Source organism: Polyodon spathula, chromosome 4 (assembly GCF_017654505.1).
Source record: "Polyodon spathula isolate WHYD16114869_AA chromosome 4, ASM1765450v1, whole genome shotgun sequence".
Lineage (NCBI taxonomy): Eukaryota > Metazoa > Chordata > Actinopteri > Acipenseriformes > Polyodontidae > Polyodon > Polyodon spathula.
In genome coordinates, this window is record NC_054537.1 from 50,224,612 (window position 1) to 50,237,997 (window position 13,386).

The 13,386-nt window shown below is 37.2% G+C and overlaps 1 protein-coding gene across 1 annotated transcript in view; it reads right to left on the reverse strand.

Annotated features, from left to right (window-relative positions):
* The window catches only part of washc5 (WASH complex subunit 5), a 150,480-nt gene that overhangs the window by 102,416 nt on the left and 34,678 nt on the right, over nucleotides 1–13,386 (reverse strand). The window contains exons 7-8 of the mRNA XM_041248048.1: nucleotides 12,333–12,525; nucleotides 11,707–11,859 (exon numbers count right to left, since the gene is read on the reverse strand). Of these exons, the coding sequence (XP_041103982.1) occupies nucleotides 11,707–11,859; nucleotides 12,333–12,525 (346 nt within the window). The remainder of the gene's footprint in view (nucleotides 1–11,706; nucleotides 11,860–12,332; nucleotides 12,526–13,386) is intronic.

Genomic DNA, 13,386 nt, shown 5'->3' on the forward strand with positions numbered 1-13,386 from the left:
CCCCAAATAAAATGGGAAAACCCGGTGGGTAGCGCGAAGGATGAAATAGAAATGGTGGAAATGACAAATGACTGCTTCCTAACACAATTTGTGAAGGCACCCACTAGAGGGGAGGCATGCCTTGATTTAATCTTTTCAAATAACGAAGATAGAATAACTAAAACAGAGGTCAGAGAACCACTGGCAAACTCAGACCACAACATGGTCTCATTTGAAGTGTTTTTTAAATCCTCAAAAGTAAAGAATAAAGCTAAGGTTTACAATTTTAGAAAAGCAAACTATGAAGGCATGAAACAGAGACTAACAGAAGTAGATTGGAGTAAAATAGAGAAAACACCCACAGAAGAAGGATGGTTGTTCTTCAAAAATGTAGTACTAGAGGCGCAAAACAATTACATCCCTAAAGTAGACAAATCTAAATGTAAAACTAAATTGCCAAAATGGTTTAATAGATCAATTAAAAAAAATATTCAGCGAAAAAAAGGCACTTTACAGAGCATTAAAAAAGGACCAAAAAGAAAGTACGCAGAAAGAGTACACAGAACTGCAAACGCAAGTCAAAAAGGAAGTTAGAAAGGCCAAGAGAGAAATAGAAATGAACATTGCTAAGGGAGCTAAAACCAATTCCAAAATGTTTTTCCAATATTACAACAGCTTTTTTGAGGATGCAACATCGATAATGGATAATTGCAAAGCATATGACATGGTTTATTTAGATTTCCAGAAAGCTTTTGACAAAGTCCCGCACAAAAGATTAATTCTCAAACTGAACGCAGTTGGGATTCAAGGAAACACATGTACATGGATTAGGGAGTGGTTAACATGTAGAAAACAGAAAGTACTGATTAGAGGAAAAACCTCAGAATGGAGTGTGGTAACCAGCGGTGTACCACAGGGATCAGTATTAGGTCCTCTGCTATTCCTAATCTACATTAATGATTTAGATTCTGGTATAGTAAGCAAACTTGTTAAATTTGCAGACGACACAAAAGTAGGAGGAGTGGCAAACACTGTTGCAGCAGCAAAGGTCATTCAAAATGATCTAGACAAGATTCAGAACTGGGCAGACACATGGCAAATGACATTTAATAGAGAAAAGTGTAAGGTACTGCACGCAGGAAATAAAAATGTACATTATAAATATCATATGGGAGATATTGAAATTGGAGAAGGAATCTATGAAAAAGACCTAGGAGTTTTTGTTGACTCAGAAATGTCTTCATCTAGGCAATGTGGGGAAGCTATAAAAAAGGCTAACAAGATGCTCGGATACATTGTGAAAAGTGTTGAATTTAAATCAAGGGAAGTAATGTTAAAACTGTACAATGCACTTGTAAGACCTCATCTTGAATATTGTGTGCAGTTCTGGTCACCTCGCTATAAAAAAGATATTGCTGCTCTAGAAAGAGTGCAAAGAAGAGCGACCAGAATTATTCCGGGCTTAAAAGGCATGTCATATGCAGACAGGGTAAAAGAATTGAATCTGTTCAGTCTTGAACAAAGAAGACTACGTGGCGACCTAATTCAAGCATTCAAAATTCTAAAAGGTATTGACAGTGTCGACGCAAGGGACTTTTTCAGCCTGAAAAAAGAAACAAGGACCAGGGGTCACAAATGGAGTTTAGAAAAAGGGGCATTCAGAACAGAAAATAGGAGACACTTTTTTACACAGAGAATTGTGAGGGTCTGGAATCAACTCCCCAGTAATGTTGTTGAAGCTGACACCCTGGGATCCTTCAAGAAGCTGCTTGATGAGATTTTGGGATCAATAAGCTACTAACAACCAAACGAGCAAGATGGGCCGAATGGCCTCCTCTCGTTTGTAAACTTTCTTATGTTCTTATGTTCTTATGTTCTTAACTAGAACTAATCCTAACTTTCCTGCCACACATCATATTTGTTGTACTGTCAGACTGAGACTGCGTACCAAAGTGCTGTGTTGGTGGTACTCGTTCCCACGACATTTACAAACTGAGTTTTCTACAACTAAACAACCAATAAGCCAAAAGGAAAGCTAATCAATAAAGTAAATCATAAAGTAATTATATAACAAAAAAAAAAGAGTAAGGGGTGCCAAACAGGCAATATATCAACTTTGAGATATATATACATCAATGTTTATATTATATATATATATATATATATATATATATATATATATATATATATCTTATATATATATATATATATATATAAATATCCTTTTAACTAATTGATAAACTATTTGATTTTATATATACATTGTGACCTGCACCCGACGTGGGCTTTCACAAATGGTAAATATGTGGGTCCTAGCATATTATGGTATACAGGACCGGGCACCGTAAAGTTCCGGATTGAGCAGTCCGAGACTGTTACGCGGGATTGTAGTTAACAGGCCTACAGTGTCACAGTGTCCTATATATATATATATATATATATATATATATATATATATATATATATATATATATATATATATATACACACACATGTTTGATATATGTATTGACTTGGAGCAGGCACATTGTTAGTAAGCTCACCCAGGTCCTGAAGCTTTTGTAATACATGTAGCCTAACATTCATTTTAACCAAAACAGCATTAAAATTGTACATCTTTACAAATGAAAAAAATAATAAATAATTAATATATACCGGTATATTATTTTGAATTAGGCTTTCCGTTGGACTACTTGGGCTTTCGACTTTACCTTCTGATCTGTAATGAATAACAGGAGCGTTGCGTACAGTGTTTGTGAACCGCTGCATCGTGTAAGCAACAAAAAAAAAAAAAAAAGAAAAAAGATGGACTTCAAAAAAGTGTCCTTACATTGTCGAGAGCAGAGACAGGAAACCTTTTTCTGCATCAGGGTTAATAGTTATTGTAATTAAAATTATCCACTGATCCCAACTACCAATACTCTGGTTAAGGTTATACTTTAATTGATTATTGCTCCTAAAATTTCAAATGCACATATATACCGGAGAGTATTTACTTGAATTAGACAGATGCATTTGTGATGCGGCACAGGCTCACTTTGATTTGAACTGTTCAGAACGCACATCCAGATGTCTTGAAGATCATCTTCATACTGTACTTGCATTTCTTACTGTTCTTCATGCACTACCCATACCAAATGTATATTTTACCAATACCTTAAATTTGAACTTACTGGCAAGTAAACAAAATAATTCTAATATAAAATCAATATAATGCATGTGCTCATTTTTGTGCTTCATTTGCCTTTTGAATATTATGTATTTATTTTTTGCAGCCACTTAGTCGCTATTTATTTTCTGTTCGTCAATATTCAATTGCCAATAGTATGCAAATACTCTCCATCTGAAAGCAGGCGTGCTTCAGCACGAAAAATCGCGGAAAAATCCAAAGGCAAATGAAGCACAAAAATGAGCACTTGCATTACATTGATACAATAACCTGTAAATAATACAAAACAAGGATACCTGGATGTACTGTTAATGGTCAGTACAGATGTTGACATTACTCAAAAAGTCAACAGTAGATGTTTTACATTGAACTGCAACCGCCTACATGCTTTGAAAGCCAGACAGAAAAAGTTGTCTAGATAAATAAAGCAGAATTTATTTAGCATAAATCAAGCAGTTTATTGGCTTTACACTTAAAACAAGCAGAAAAATGTACCTCTATGGATCAAAGATCCAATGGGAAGGGTGGTTACCCGGCCAGAGCAAGAGGTCAAAGATATTTTACTCTCGACTTTACACATCTGAGGCAACTGTAGACATCAGTGTTACTGATGACTTTTTGAACACCCAGCAATTACCCCCCATATCGCCTCATCAAGCTTCAATGCTAGACACGCCTCTGGTGTTACAGGAGCTGGAGGAGGCTGTTTGTGCAATGAATAAGGGACGTGCCCCAGGTGTGGATGGTTTACTGCAGGAACTTTTGTTATTACTATGGAAACAGTTTGGTCCCCCTTCTCCTAAAGCCAATTAACTATGAGTTAGAAATCAGCTCCTTTCAGAGACCAGAAGTCTGCGCTGATCTCCCTTCTTTTGAAAAAGGGGAAAGATCCTTTAGAATGTTCTAGCTATTGTCCACTGTGTCTCTTGAATGCATAAACATTTATGTGAAGTGCTTAGTCGATCGACTCCTGTATTCACTCTTTAACTCACCACGATCAGACGGGGTTTATGAAAGGCAGACTTGTTTCTGATAATTTGCGTTGTGTACTTCATGTTATAGACCTGGCTGAGGGTTCGTCATCACCCTCAGTTGTTCTGTCATTAGATGCTGGAAAAGCTCTTGACAGTGGAATGGGATTATTTGTGGGCTGTATTGCGGCGCTTTGCCTTTGGGCACCGCTTTATCAATATGATTCATGCTGTACAGTACTCCAACTTCTTGTGTATTAACTGGATCTGTGATGTCTGCTCAGCTTCCCCTGATAAGACGAACGAGAAAGGTCTGTCTTTGGTAGTATGTTGTCTAAAACACAGTTGGATTTGGACATGTGGTCACTGCTTCAGTTTACCCTTCATGGCAGAATATCTGTAATTAAAATGAATGTGTTGCTATGTATAACTTTCTTGTTCTCCATGTTACTTCTATCAATTCCCCCACAAATTTATTACTAAGATCAATTCATTGTGCTTGAACTCGAGAATTCGTTTAGCTGCTTGCAACGCTCTAAATCCATTGGGGGTCCGAACTATTGTGCTTTCCACTCAGGGCTACGGAGACGTGGTTTCACACAGAAACTCTGATTTCTTGGAGTCCCATTGAGGATATTTTAGTTCAACCGTACCTCCTGCTGGAATGTCCCTTTTCTGGCTAAAAATTTCTATTTTTTTCGACTCGCGTGGGCACTATTATTGCAATACTTTGTAAACACAGAATAAAGTTAACATATTTTTTTGTACATGTAATGTACTGCACACACAATCACCTATCTGGCGTAATGACTTTCTATTAGCTGACTCGCACCCTTTTGTTTATTCTCCTTGGTCAACACGCAAATACACATACTGAATGATATCTTTAAAGACTCTGGCCTCCATTTCAGGATTTGCAAGAACAATACTCTCTTCTGGGCTTTTCTTTCTTTCTATATTTCAGGCTACGCTCATCCCTTTGTAAATATGGGTTTCCCTGGGGTGCCCATTTACATCCTCACCCACTAGTAAATCTCTTTTATAGCTCTCCCCCATGGTAGGGATTGTTTCATTTATATATGATAAACATGTATGCTACAATGTTAAGACCCTTCTCTAATTACTACCATTTGGGATAGGGAACTGAGTAAGCTTGCTGTCAACCCTGACTGGAATACTATGTGGAAGAATATTTTTGATATCATCAATAAATCTGGCACATCAGCTTATTTATTAGAAAATGGCTCACAGATCCTAGCTATCAGAATTGTACCTTGGGTGTGACGGGCACATACTTACAAATCTTCTGGGAGTGCCCAAAAACTGTTAACTTTTGGAAGTTTGTTGCAGCTACTGTGGGCTCTCTACTAGGGATGGTCGAACCCCTCTCTCCTGAGGAGCTTTTGTTGGCTGAGGACTCTCAGTTAGCATTGCTATTACAATCCAGGAAGCTTTTCCTGGCAGAGATGACTGCAGCCAAAAAAAACTATCTTAAAAGGGTTGGGTGGAGCCGTCCATCTCCTTTTCTTCTATCTGTTTACAAACTATTTGTATGACATTATTCTGTTGAAAACACCACGGCTTGGCTACACTTAGCCACTGCAGTAACAGTGGCAGCATGGGAAACTGCTGCCGATGATGTGGTACAGATGTTTGAGTGAGATCAAGTGCATATTATTATAGTTGTTATTATTATCATCATTGTCAAGTTAAAGTTATTATTATTGTTATATTGTGGTATTTCCCCCTAGGACAGATTTAGTAAGCAACCTTGTTAAATTCGCAGACGACACAAAAATAGGAGGAGTGGCAAACACTGTTGCAGCAGCAAAGGTCATTCAAAATGATCTAGACAAGATTCAGAACTGGGCAGACACATGGCAAATGACATTTAATAGAGAAAAGTGTAAGGTACTGCACGCAGGAAATAAAAATGTACATTATAAATATCATATGGGAGATATTGAAATTGGAGAAGGAATCTATGAAAAAGACCTAGGAGTTTTTGTTGACTCAGAAATGTCTTCATCTAGACAATGTGGGGAAGCTATAAAAAAGGTCAACAAGATGCTCGGATACATTATGAAAAGTGTTGAATTTAAATCAACGGAAGTAATGCTAGAACTGTACAATACACTAGTAAGACCTCATCTTGAATATTGTGTTCAGTTCTGGTCACCTCGCTACAAAAAGGATATTGCTGCTCTAGAAGAGAGCAAAGAAGAGCGACCAGAATTATTCCGGGTTTAAGGCATGTCAAATGCAGACAGGCTAAAATAATTGAATCTATTCAATCTTGAACAAAGAAGACTACTCGGGGACCTAATTCAAGCATTCATAATTCTAAAAAGTATTGACAATGTCGACCCAAGGGGCTTTTTCGACCTGAAAAAAGAAACAAGAACCAGGGGTCACAAATGGAGATTAGACAAAGGGGCATTCAGAACAGAAAATAGAAGGCACTTTTATTTTTACACAGAGAATTGTGAGGGTCTGGACTCAACTCCCCAGTAATGCTGTTGAAGCTGACACCCTGGGATCCTTCAAGAAGCTGCTTGATGAGTTTCTTGGATCAATAACCTACTAACAACCAAAAGAGCAAGATGGGCCGAATGGCCTCCTCTCGTTTGTAAACTTTATGTTCGTATGTTCTTTTACTCAATGATTTATTATATCTTCTTGTAGTGTTCACAGTTATTTTAGGTTTTTCTTCTCATCTTATTCTGATACAACATGTTAAAACAGGTTTGATGCCTTTCTGGAGAGCCAGTCATCCCGAAGTACTAATTTTTTGTATGCAGAAAAGGATTACAGCAAGAGTTGGGAATCTTGTTTCAGTAGAATGGCCTTAAACACTTCTGTCTCATCTATGCAGAGCTACTTTGCTTGATTTGGGTCAAAGACCCAACAGGCATTGAAAAATGCAGCTGCAAGTTGACAAATCGGGCAGAAAAATTGCACTGCATGTTTTATTTTTTTTTCAGCGCTGTCAATACGGTTCTTTAGTGCTGTCGTCAATGACACTCACTTCATAAGAAAGTTTACAAACGAGAGGAGGCTATTCGGCCCATCTTGCGACTTCCTTAGGAGACAACTGCTATCTGGTTCCAAACAACACGGCGTTTTCAATGTTTGCCGCTCACTTATTTATTTATTTATTTAAGTCAAGAACAACTAATTAAAAAGGGGAAAAAAACTCTCAAATGAGGGAAATTTCAGTCATTGTTATAGGATGGTACACTTGGTGTCTTGAATGCCACGGTTAATGCCAGTATGAAGGCTAAAACTTAAGATACTGATGCAAGTTTTGCACTAAATTGACTCTTATTGTTTGATAAAATTACTTAGAAATAAATAAAAACATTTAAACAATAGAAGTAGATAATACTAATGAAAACGACGTGGAATAACCGACACCGATTTATTATTATGCTATACATTAACAGATTCACTTTGTCTTTCTCCGTATGGACATATTACCTCAGAATATTGTTTAAATAATTTGTTTAAATAAAAATTGTAGTGAATTATGTATATAATTTATTTAAAAATAAGCAAATCTCTAGTCGCCCACCCAAGGACACCAAAATGTAGTGAAACATATACAGTGCCTAAAGAAAGTCTTCACCCCATTGAACCTTTTTCACATTTTGTTGCGTCAGGGCCTCAGAGTTTTATGCATTTAAATGAAGATATTTTTACCACTTATCTACACACCATACTCCACACTGTTAAGTTGAGAAAAAGGTTTTATTGAGAAAAAAATTATATACTAAAAATACAAAACTGAAAGATCATAATTGGATAAGTTTCCAGCCCCCTGAGTTAATACCTGGTAGAAGCACATTTGGCAGCAATTACAGCTGTGAGTTTGTTGGGATAGGTCTCTACCAACTTTGCACACCTAGATTTGGCAATATTTGACCATTCTTCTTTACAAAACTGTTCAAGCTCTGTCAAGTTCCTTGGGGAGTGTTGATGGACAGCAATCTTGCCACAATTTTGATTGGATTTAGATTGGAGCTCTGACTGGACCACTCAAGGACATTTACCTTTTTGTTCCTTAGCCACTCCAGTGTAGCTTTGGCTGTGTGCTTTGGGTCGTTGTCATGCTGAAAGGTGAACTTCAGTCCCAGTTTCAGCTTTCTTGCAGAGGGCAGCTGGTTTTCCTCAAGGACTTCTCTGTACTTTGTTCCATTCATTTTCCCTATCATGACATGTGCCCCAGTCCCTGCCGATGAGAAACATCCCCATAACATGATGCTGTCACCACCATGCTTCACAGTAGAGATGGTGTTCTTTGGGTGATGCGCTGTGTTAGTAAAAGTTCCATTTTAGTTTCGTCAGAACACAAAACTTTTTGCCACATGGCCACAGAATCTCCTGGGTGTTTTTTTGCATACTTCAAATGGGACTCAAGGTGGGCTTTCTTGAGTAATGGCTTCCATCTTGCCACCCTACCATACAGGCCTGATTTGTGGAGTGCTTGGGATATTGTTGTCACATGCAAACTTTGACCAGTCTTGGCCATAAAAGCCTGTAGCCCTTGCAAAGTTCCCATTGGCATCTTGGTAACCTCTCTGATCAGTCTCCTTCTTACTCGGTCATCCAGTTTGGTGGGATGGCCTGATCTAGGCAGGGTCTTGGTGATGCCATACACCTTCCACTTCGTCTTGACCATGCTCCAAAGGATATTCAAGTCCCTTGATATTTTTTTTTTTATACCCATCACCTGATCTGTGCCTTTCAACAACTTTGTCCCGGAGTTCTTTTGAAAGCGCCTTGGTGCTCATGGTTGAGTCTTTGCTTTGAAATGCACTACCCAGCACAGGGAACCTACAGGAACTGCTGAATTTATCCTGAAATCATGTGAATCACTACAATTTAACACTGGTGAAGGCCACTTAACTTGGTGTATGATTTTGAAGGCGATTGGTTACACCTGAGCTAATTTAGGATTGCTATTACAAAGGGGGGTGAACACTTATCCAACCAAGCTATTTCAGTTTTTATTTTTAATTAATTTTCTGCAAATTTCTAGACTAATTTTTTCACTTGGAAGTTGTGGGATAGGATGTGTAGATAAATGGAATAAAAAAACACCATTTTAATTCCAGGCTATAAGGCAACAAAAGGTGAACATTTTGAAAGGGGGTGTAGATTTTCTATAGGCACTGTATATACCTTACGAGTTCCGCATCATTTAGAAGCAGTATTCCTTTGACAATAAAATCGATAGGTAACACAACGTATCAGAAATATAAAACAAGATTTTTTTTAAGAATAAAAAAGGGTGCAATACACAAATGTTCTCAAACAAGTTTAACCCTTTGAGTAGTGAGTTTTAGAATGTTTTGATGAGCCCACTGGAGTTTGTTAAGTAGACCTATTAGCAATTTATTACACAATGAAAATACAACTATTTCTTACAGTAAATAAACAAATCAAATAAATATTAATTGGTATTTTTTCATAACAAAAGGTTTTGACAAAAATAACAGCTAATAAACAACGATCAGGATCAGCAACATGACCCAAAAATGAAAGCGAGAGAGAGAAAGAGAGAGATACAGATATACATCATATCCGGGTAAGCACGTGGTGAGGAGTGAGGAGAACATAGGTCAGTGATCCTTGTCACGTTCTCTGAGCTTGGGCCACTCGATGTTGAAGGTAAATATTCTTCACTGATATTTTCACTAACAACCGATTCTGTAGAAGAATTTAAAATCGGAATTCAATGTAATTTCTAGTACTTCTTTCCCACAGAGCATTTCTCGCAATTTTCCAGACATTGTTGACATTTTGTGACTGGGTTTGTTGTGTGTAATTCTATAAATATCTGGCAGATGGCGCAAGAGACCACTACAAGGTGTTATAGACACCTACTTTTGAAATATCAGATTATCAGCAGTTTTGTGGACTCAGTAATTTTAAATCAAGTTCAAAGCTCAAAATTTGCAGAATGTACTGGTATACTGGACATACTCCCTGGGGACCATTAATTCAATGGCGTACCGGTAAGTTTGTACTACTCAAAGGGTTAAATAGTGTCTATTACTCCAGCAATAACCTGATTTGACTGCACTGTCTGTTACAATAGCAAAAGCTTTTTGTCCTGGGAAACTGGGTTAGGACACGTATTTTAGTTGCCCAAGTGAAAGCAATATTAATGTTTTTGTGGAAAACCTTTCTTAAAAACTGATATTCTTTTTATCGCAAAGAAGATTTACAATATTCTATTGCAAAGAAGAGGCCTGAATATTAGACACATTAATTAGTAACAAACTTAATTGTGTCTGAATGATTAAGATCACCATAAAATCTGGAATGGCTCAAATTCCTATGAAATGGGCATCTTATTTCCATCCTTGAACGGTAAATTTGTAAAGGGTGTTCGGTCTACTTTCTGAATGGTGTTGCAGTCTGCCGCAAAACACTGCACTGCGCTATATTTTGATTTATATTAAAATACGACCTCTTACTATGCAATTTTACAGATGTTTTAAAAAACACACCAATTACTTTTACTAAAGACTAGTCTGTTTGTTTGGAACCACCTAGCAAAAATCGCCACGGATGAGAAGTCACACTAAAGAAACGTATTGATTTAAAGTGTGAAGGGCTACGTTGCAAAGCAAGGCAATCGAACTAGTTCAATATAATTAGGTAAACCGTGAAAAAAGCTTTATTTTGGTTTTTTTTTTTTTTGGGGGGGTTAAGGTGGAATTTTAAGTTGTGAATTTCAAGTCCAATGTTATCTACTAAAATCATGGTATCCGTGACACCCGTGACTTAATCCCAGCTTTACTGATAAGCTGGCAAGTAAACGTATGATTGATAATGATAGCAATGCGACATTTGCGCAGCAGTTTCTGAAGGTTATTAAGCAACCTGACTCTGAGCTTTTAGTAAGTCAGTTAAAATACCACAATAAACAGGTGAGTGAAATACGGTATTAAGAACAATTAATTCATTAAAAAAATTAACAGGAAAACACACACATGGTATTGAAATAATATTTCTTAAGTGTTCAGGGAGAATCCATCATTTATTTATTTAATAAAAATCATAGTATTATAATCCTTAGACATGGTGCCATAACAGAACCTCCAAAATAGTAGCTGCTATGGCCAAATCGTAGCTGTTGGCATCTCTGAGTTTAGATGCAAGGAGAACGTGCTGCTGTGTTTGTGTTTCTTCTCTTTCTCTGGTTATGTACCAACCAGCCAAGGTGGAAAAAAGGTTGGAGAAAAACTGCTGCTTTTGGAGGACATTCGAAAACGTAACTTGTCTGAATGTATCTTTCAGAGCAGCAGCAGGTAGATAGTAAACATAAAGTAGGCCACATCAGAGTAGCAAATAAAACCTTCCTGATAGGCATGAACAGAACCACTGAAGGTTTATTCCTGTTGGACAAGATGAGTGTACGACTATCAGAAACTACAGTACACATCAAGTAAAAGGTCATTAAAATCCTAAATGGTCAGGAATGAAACCATTTTATTATGCATTTTGGGATTACGTTTGAACTTCCTCCAACCTGACATTTATAAAACATGCAGACTATAGCCATGAATTACCTACCCAATTATCAGGGAAATACTTATCCACAATCTCCCTCATCTTGGCTTGTTGAGTGTGGAGAATAGAAGGTGTGAAAAACAGGATAACATAGAGCATGGCAGCTTGGTTGGCAAGCGCAGTGCTGCGGTGTTCTGGCAAAGGATAAGCTGAAACCTAAAATACAAAATAAATAAAATAAAAAATAATAATTGTTATTACTAATGACAAACATTTTTTTCTGCAAATTACATTAAATCTCAGGTCAGGGGTGTCAATCTTATGAAAGGCCATATAGTAATTATTGTAATTTAGTATTTTATTTGATGGTTACAAAAAAAAAAAAAAAAAAGAAAAAAAAAAAAAAAAAAAAAAAAAGAGCTAAAGCACTAGCCAGAGCCTTTGGGGGGCCAGATAAAGCTTTCTTGGGGCATGGATTTAGCAGAAATGTTCTTCTGTTGTTTAATTGTACTGATTTCAATGAAATCAGTTCAGAAGGTTTAATCCCTCCCACCTCTCAAGTCAGCTAAAACACAGTACATACTGTATTTGTACACTGTATTTGATTTAAAACTGGTTGTTTGTTTTTGTTTTCCAAGACATGGGAAAAGCTTTAGTAAGGGGGCTTCCATGTTTTTTTCATTTCTTGCCTGATTATAGATGTCATCCGATCGCAGACGGCCTATCACCATACTGATGAAGGTCTCACTGATGGGTACCCTCTGGAAGTAACTTTCAGGATAGTTTGGAGGACGTTTGGCTCCTGGCTGACTTGAATACCCTGTGCTGCGTAACAGCTTGCAGATATCATCCAGATTGGAGTCTGCAGATGAGCGAGCAGCACTGCAAGAAAGGAATCAAAATACTTCAAAATCTACAGCATACAAATCAACAAAAAGAAAAGCCAAAACTGAACGGCACATAGTCTCTCTCTCATACAGATGGTGGCACTGTCCCAAAGCTGTTCACTTGCACTTCTGTTCTTCACTGCAAATGTTGTCTTTCAGTATACAGTTAAATGCATTCAGTTGTAAATGTAATTTGTGTACTGATAACGAACTGTGAACTCCTTGTACAGCTTGAAGAGTAAGTAGCAGGGTGTGGAAGAAATTCATAGTTGTAATTGAATGTACTTTCTAAGATTACATTTTAAGGGCCTCATTTATGAAAGGTCACCAACTAGGGAGTTAATGCGCACGTAGAGGTGTGAGTCTAACGTGTGGATATATGTAAAATTTACTGCCCTTTTTACTGACAAAGAACACATGAATTTACATGCACATTATTTGGCTAATTTACATACAATACCATTCATACTACGGGCTCTATGTATCATTGATTTTTCTTTCGTATCTTGACTTTTTGCAGGTTTTTGTGACTTAGATCTGACCGTTATTTTCACCCCGTAACTTAGTTTCATCCCTGCTGCAGTAGTTTAGTTACAACTCTTCATTTAAAAATCCATACGTTTCAATATTAACTAAAGCGAGTTGAATTTAAATCAAGGGAAGTAATGTTAAAACTGTACAATGCACTTGTAAGACCTCATCTTGAATATTGTGTGCAGTTCTGGTCACCTCACTATAAAAAAGATATTGCTGCTCTAGAAAGAGTGCAAAGAAGAGCGACCAGAATTATTCCGGGCTTAAAAGGCATGTCATATGCAGACAGGCTAAAAGAATTGAATCTGTTCAGTCTTGAACA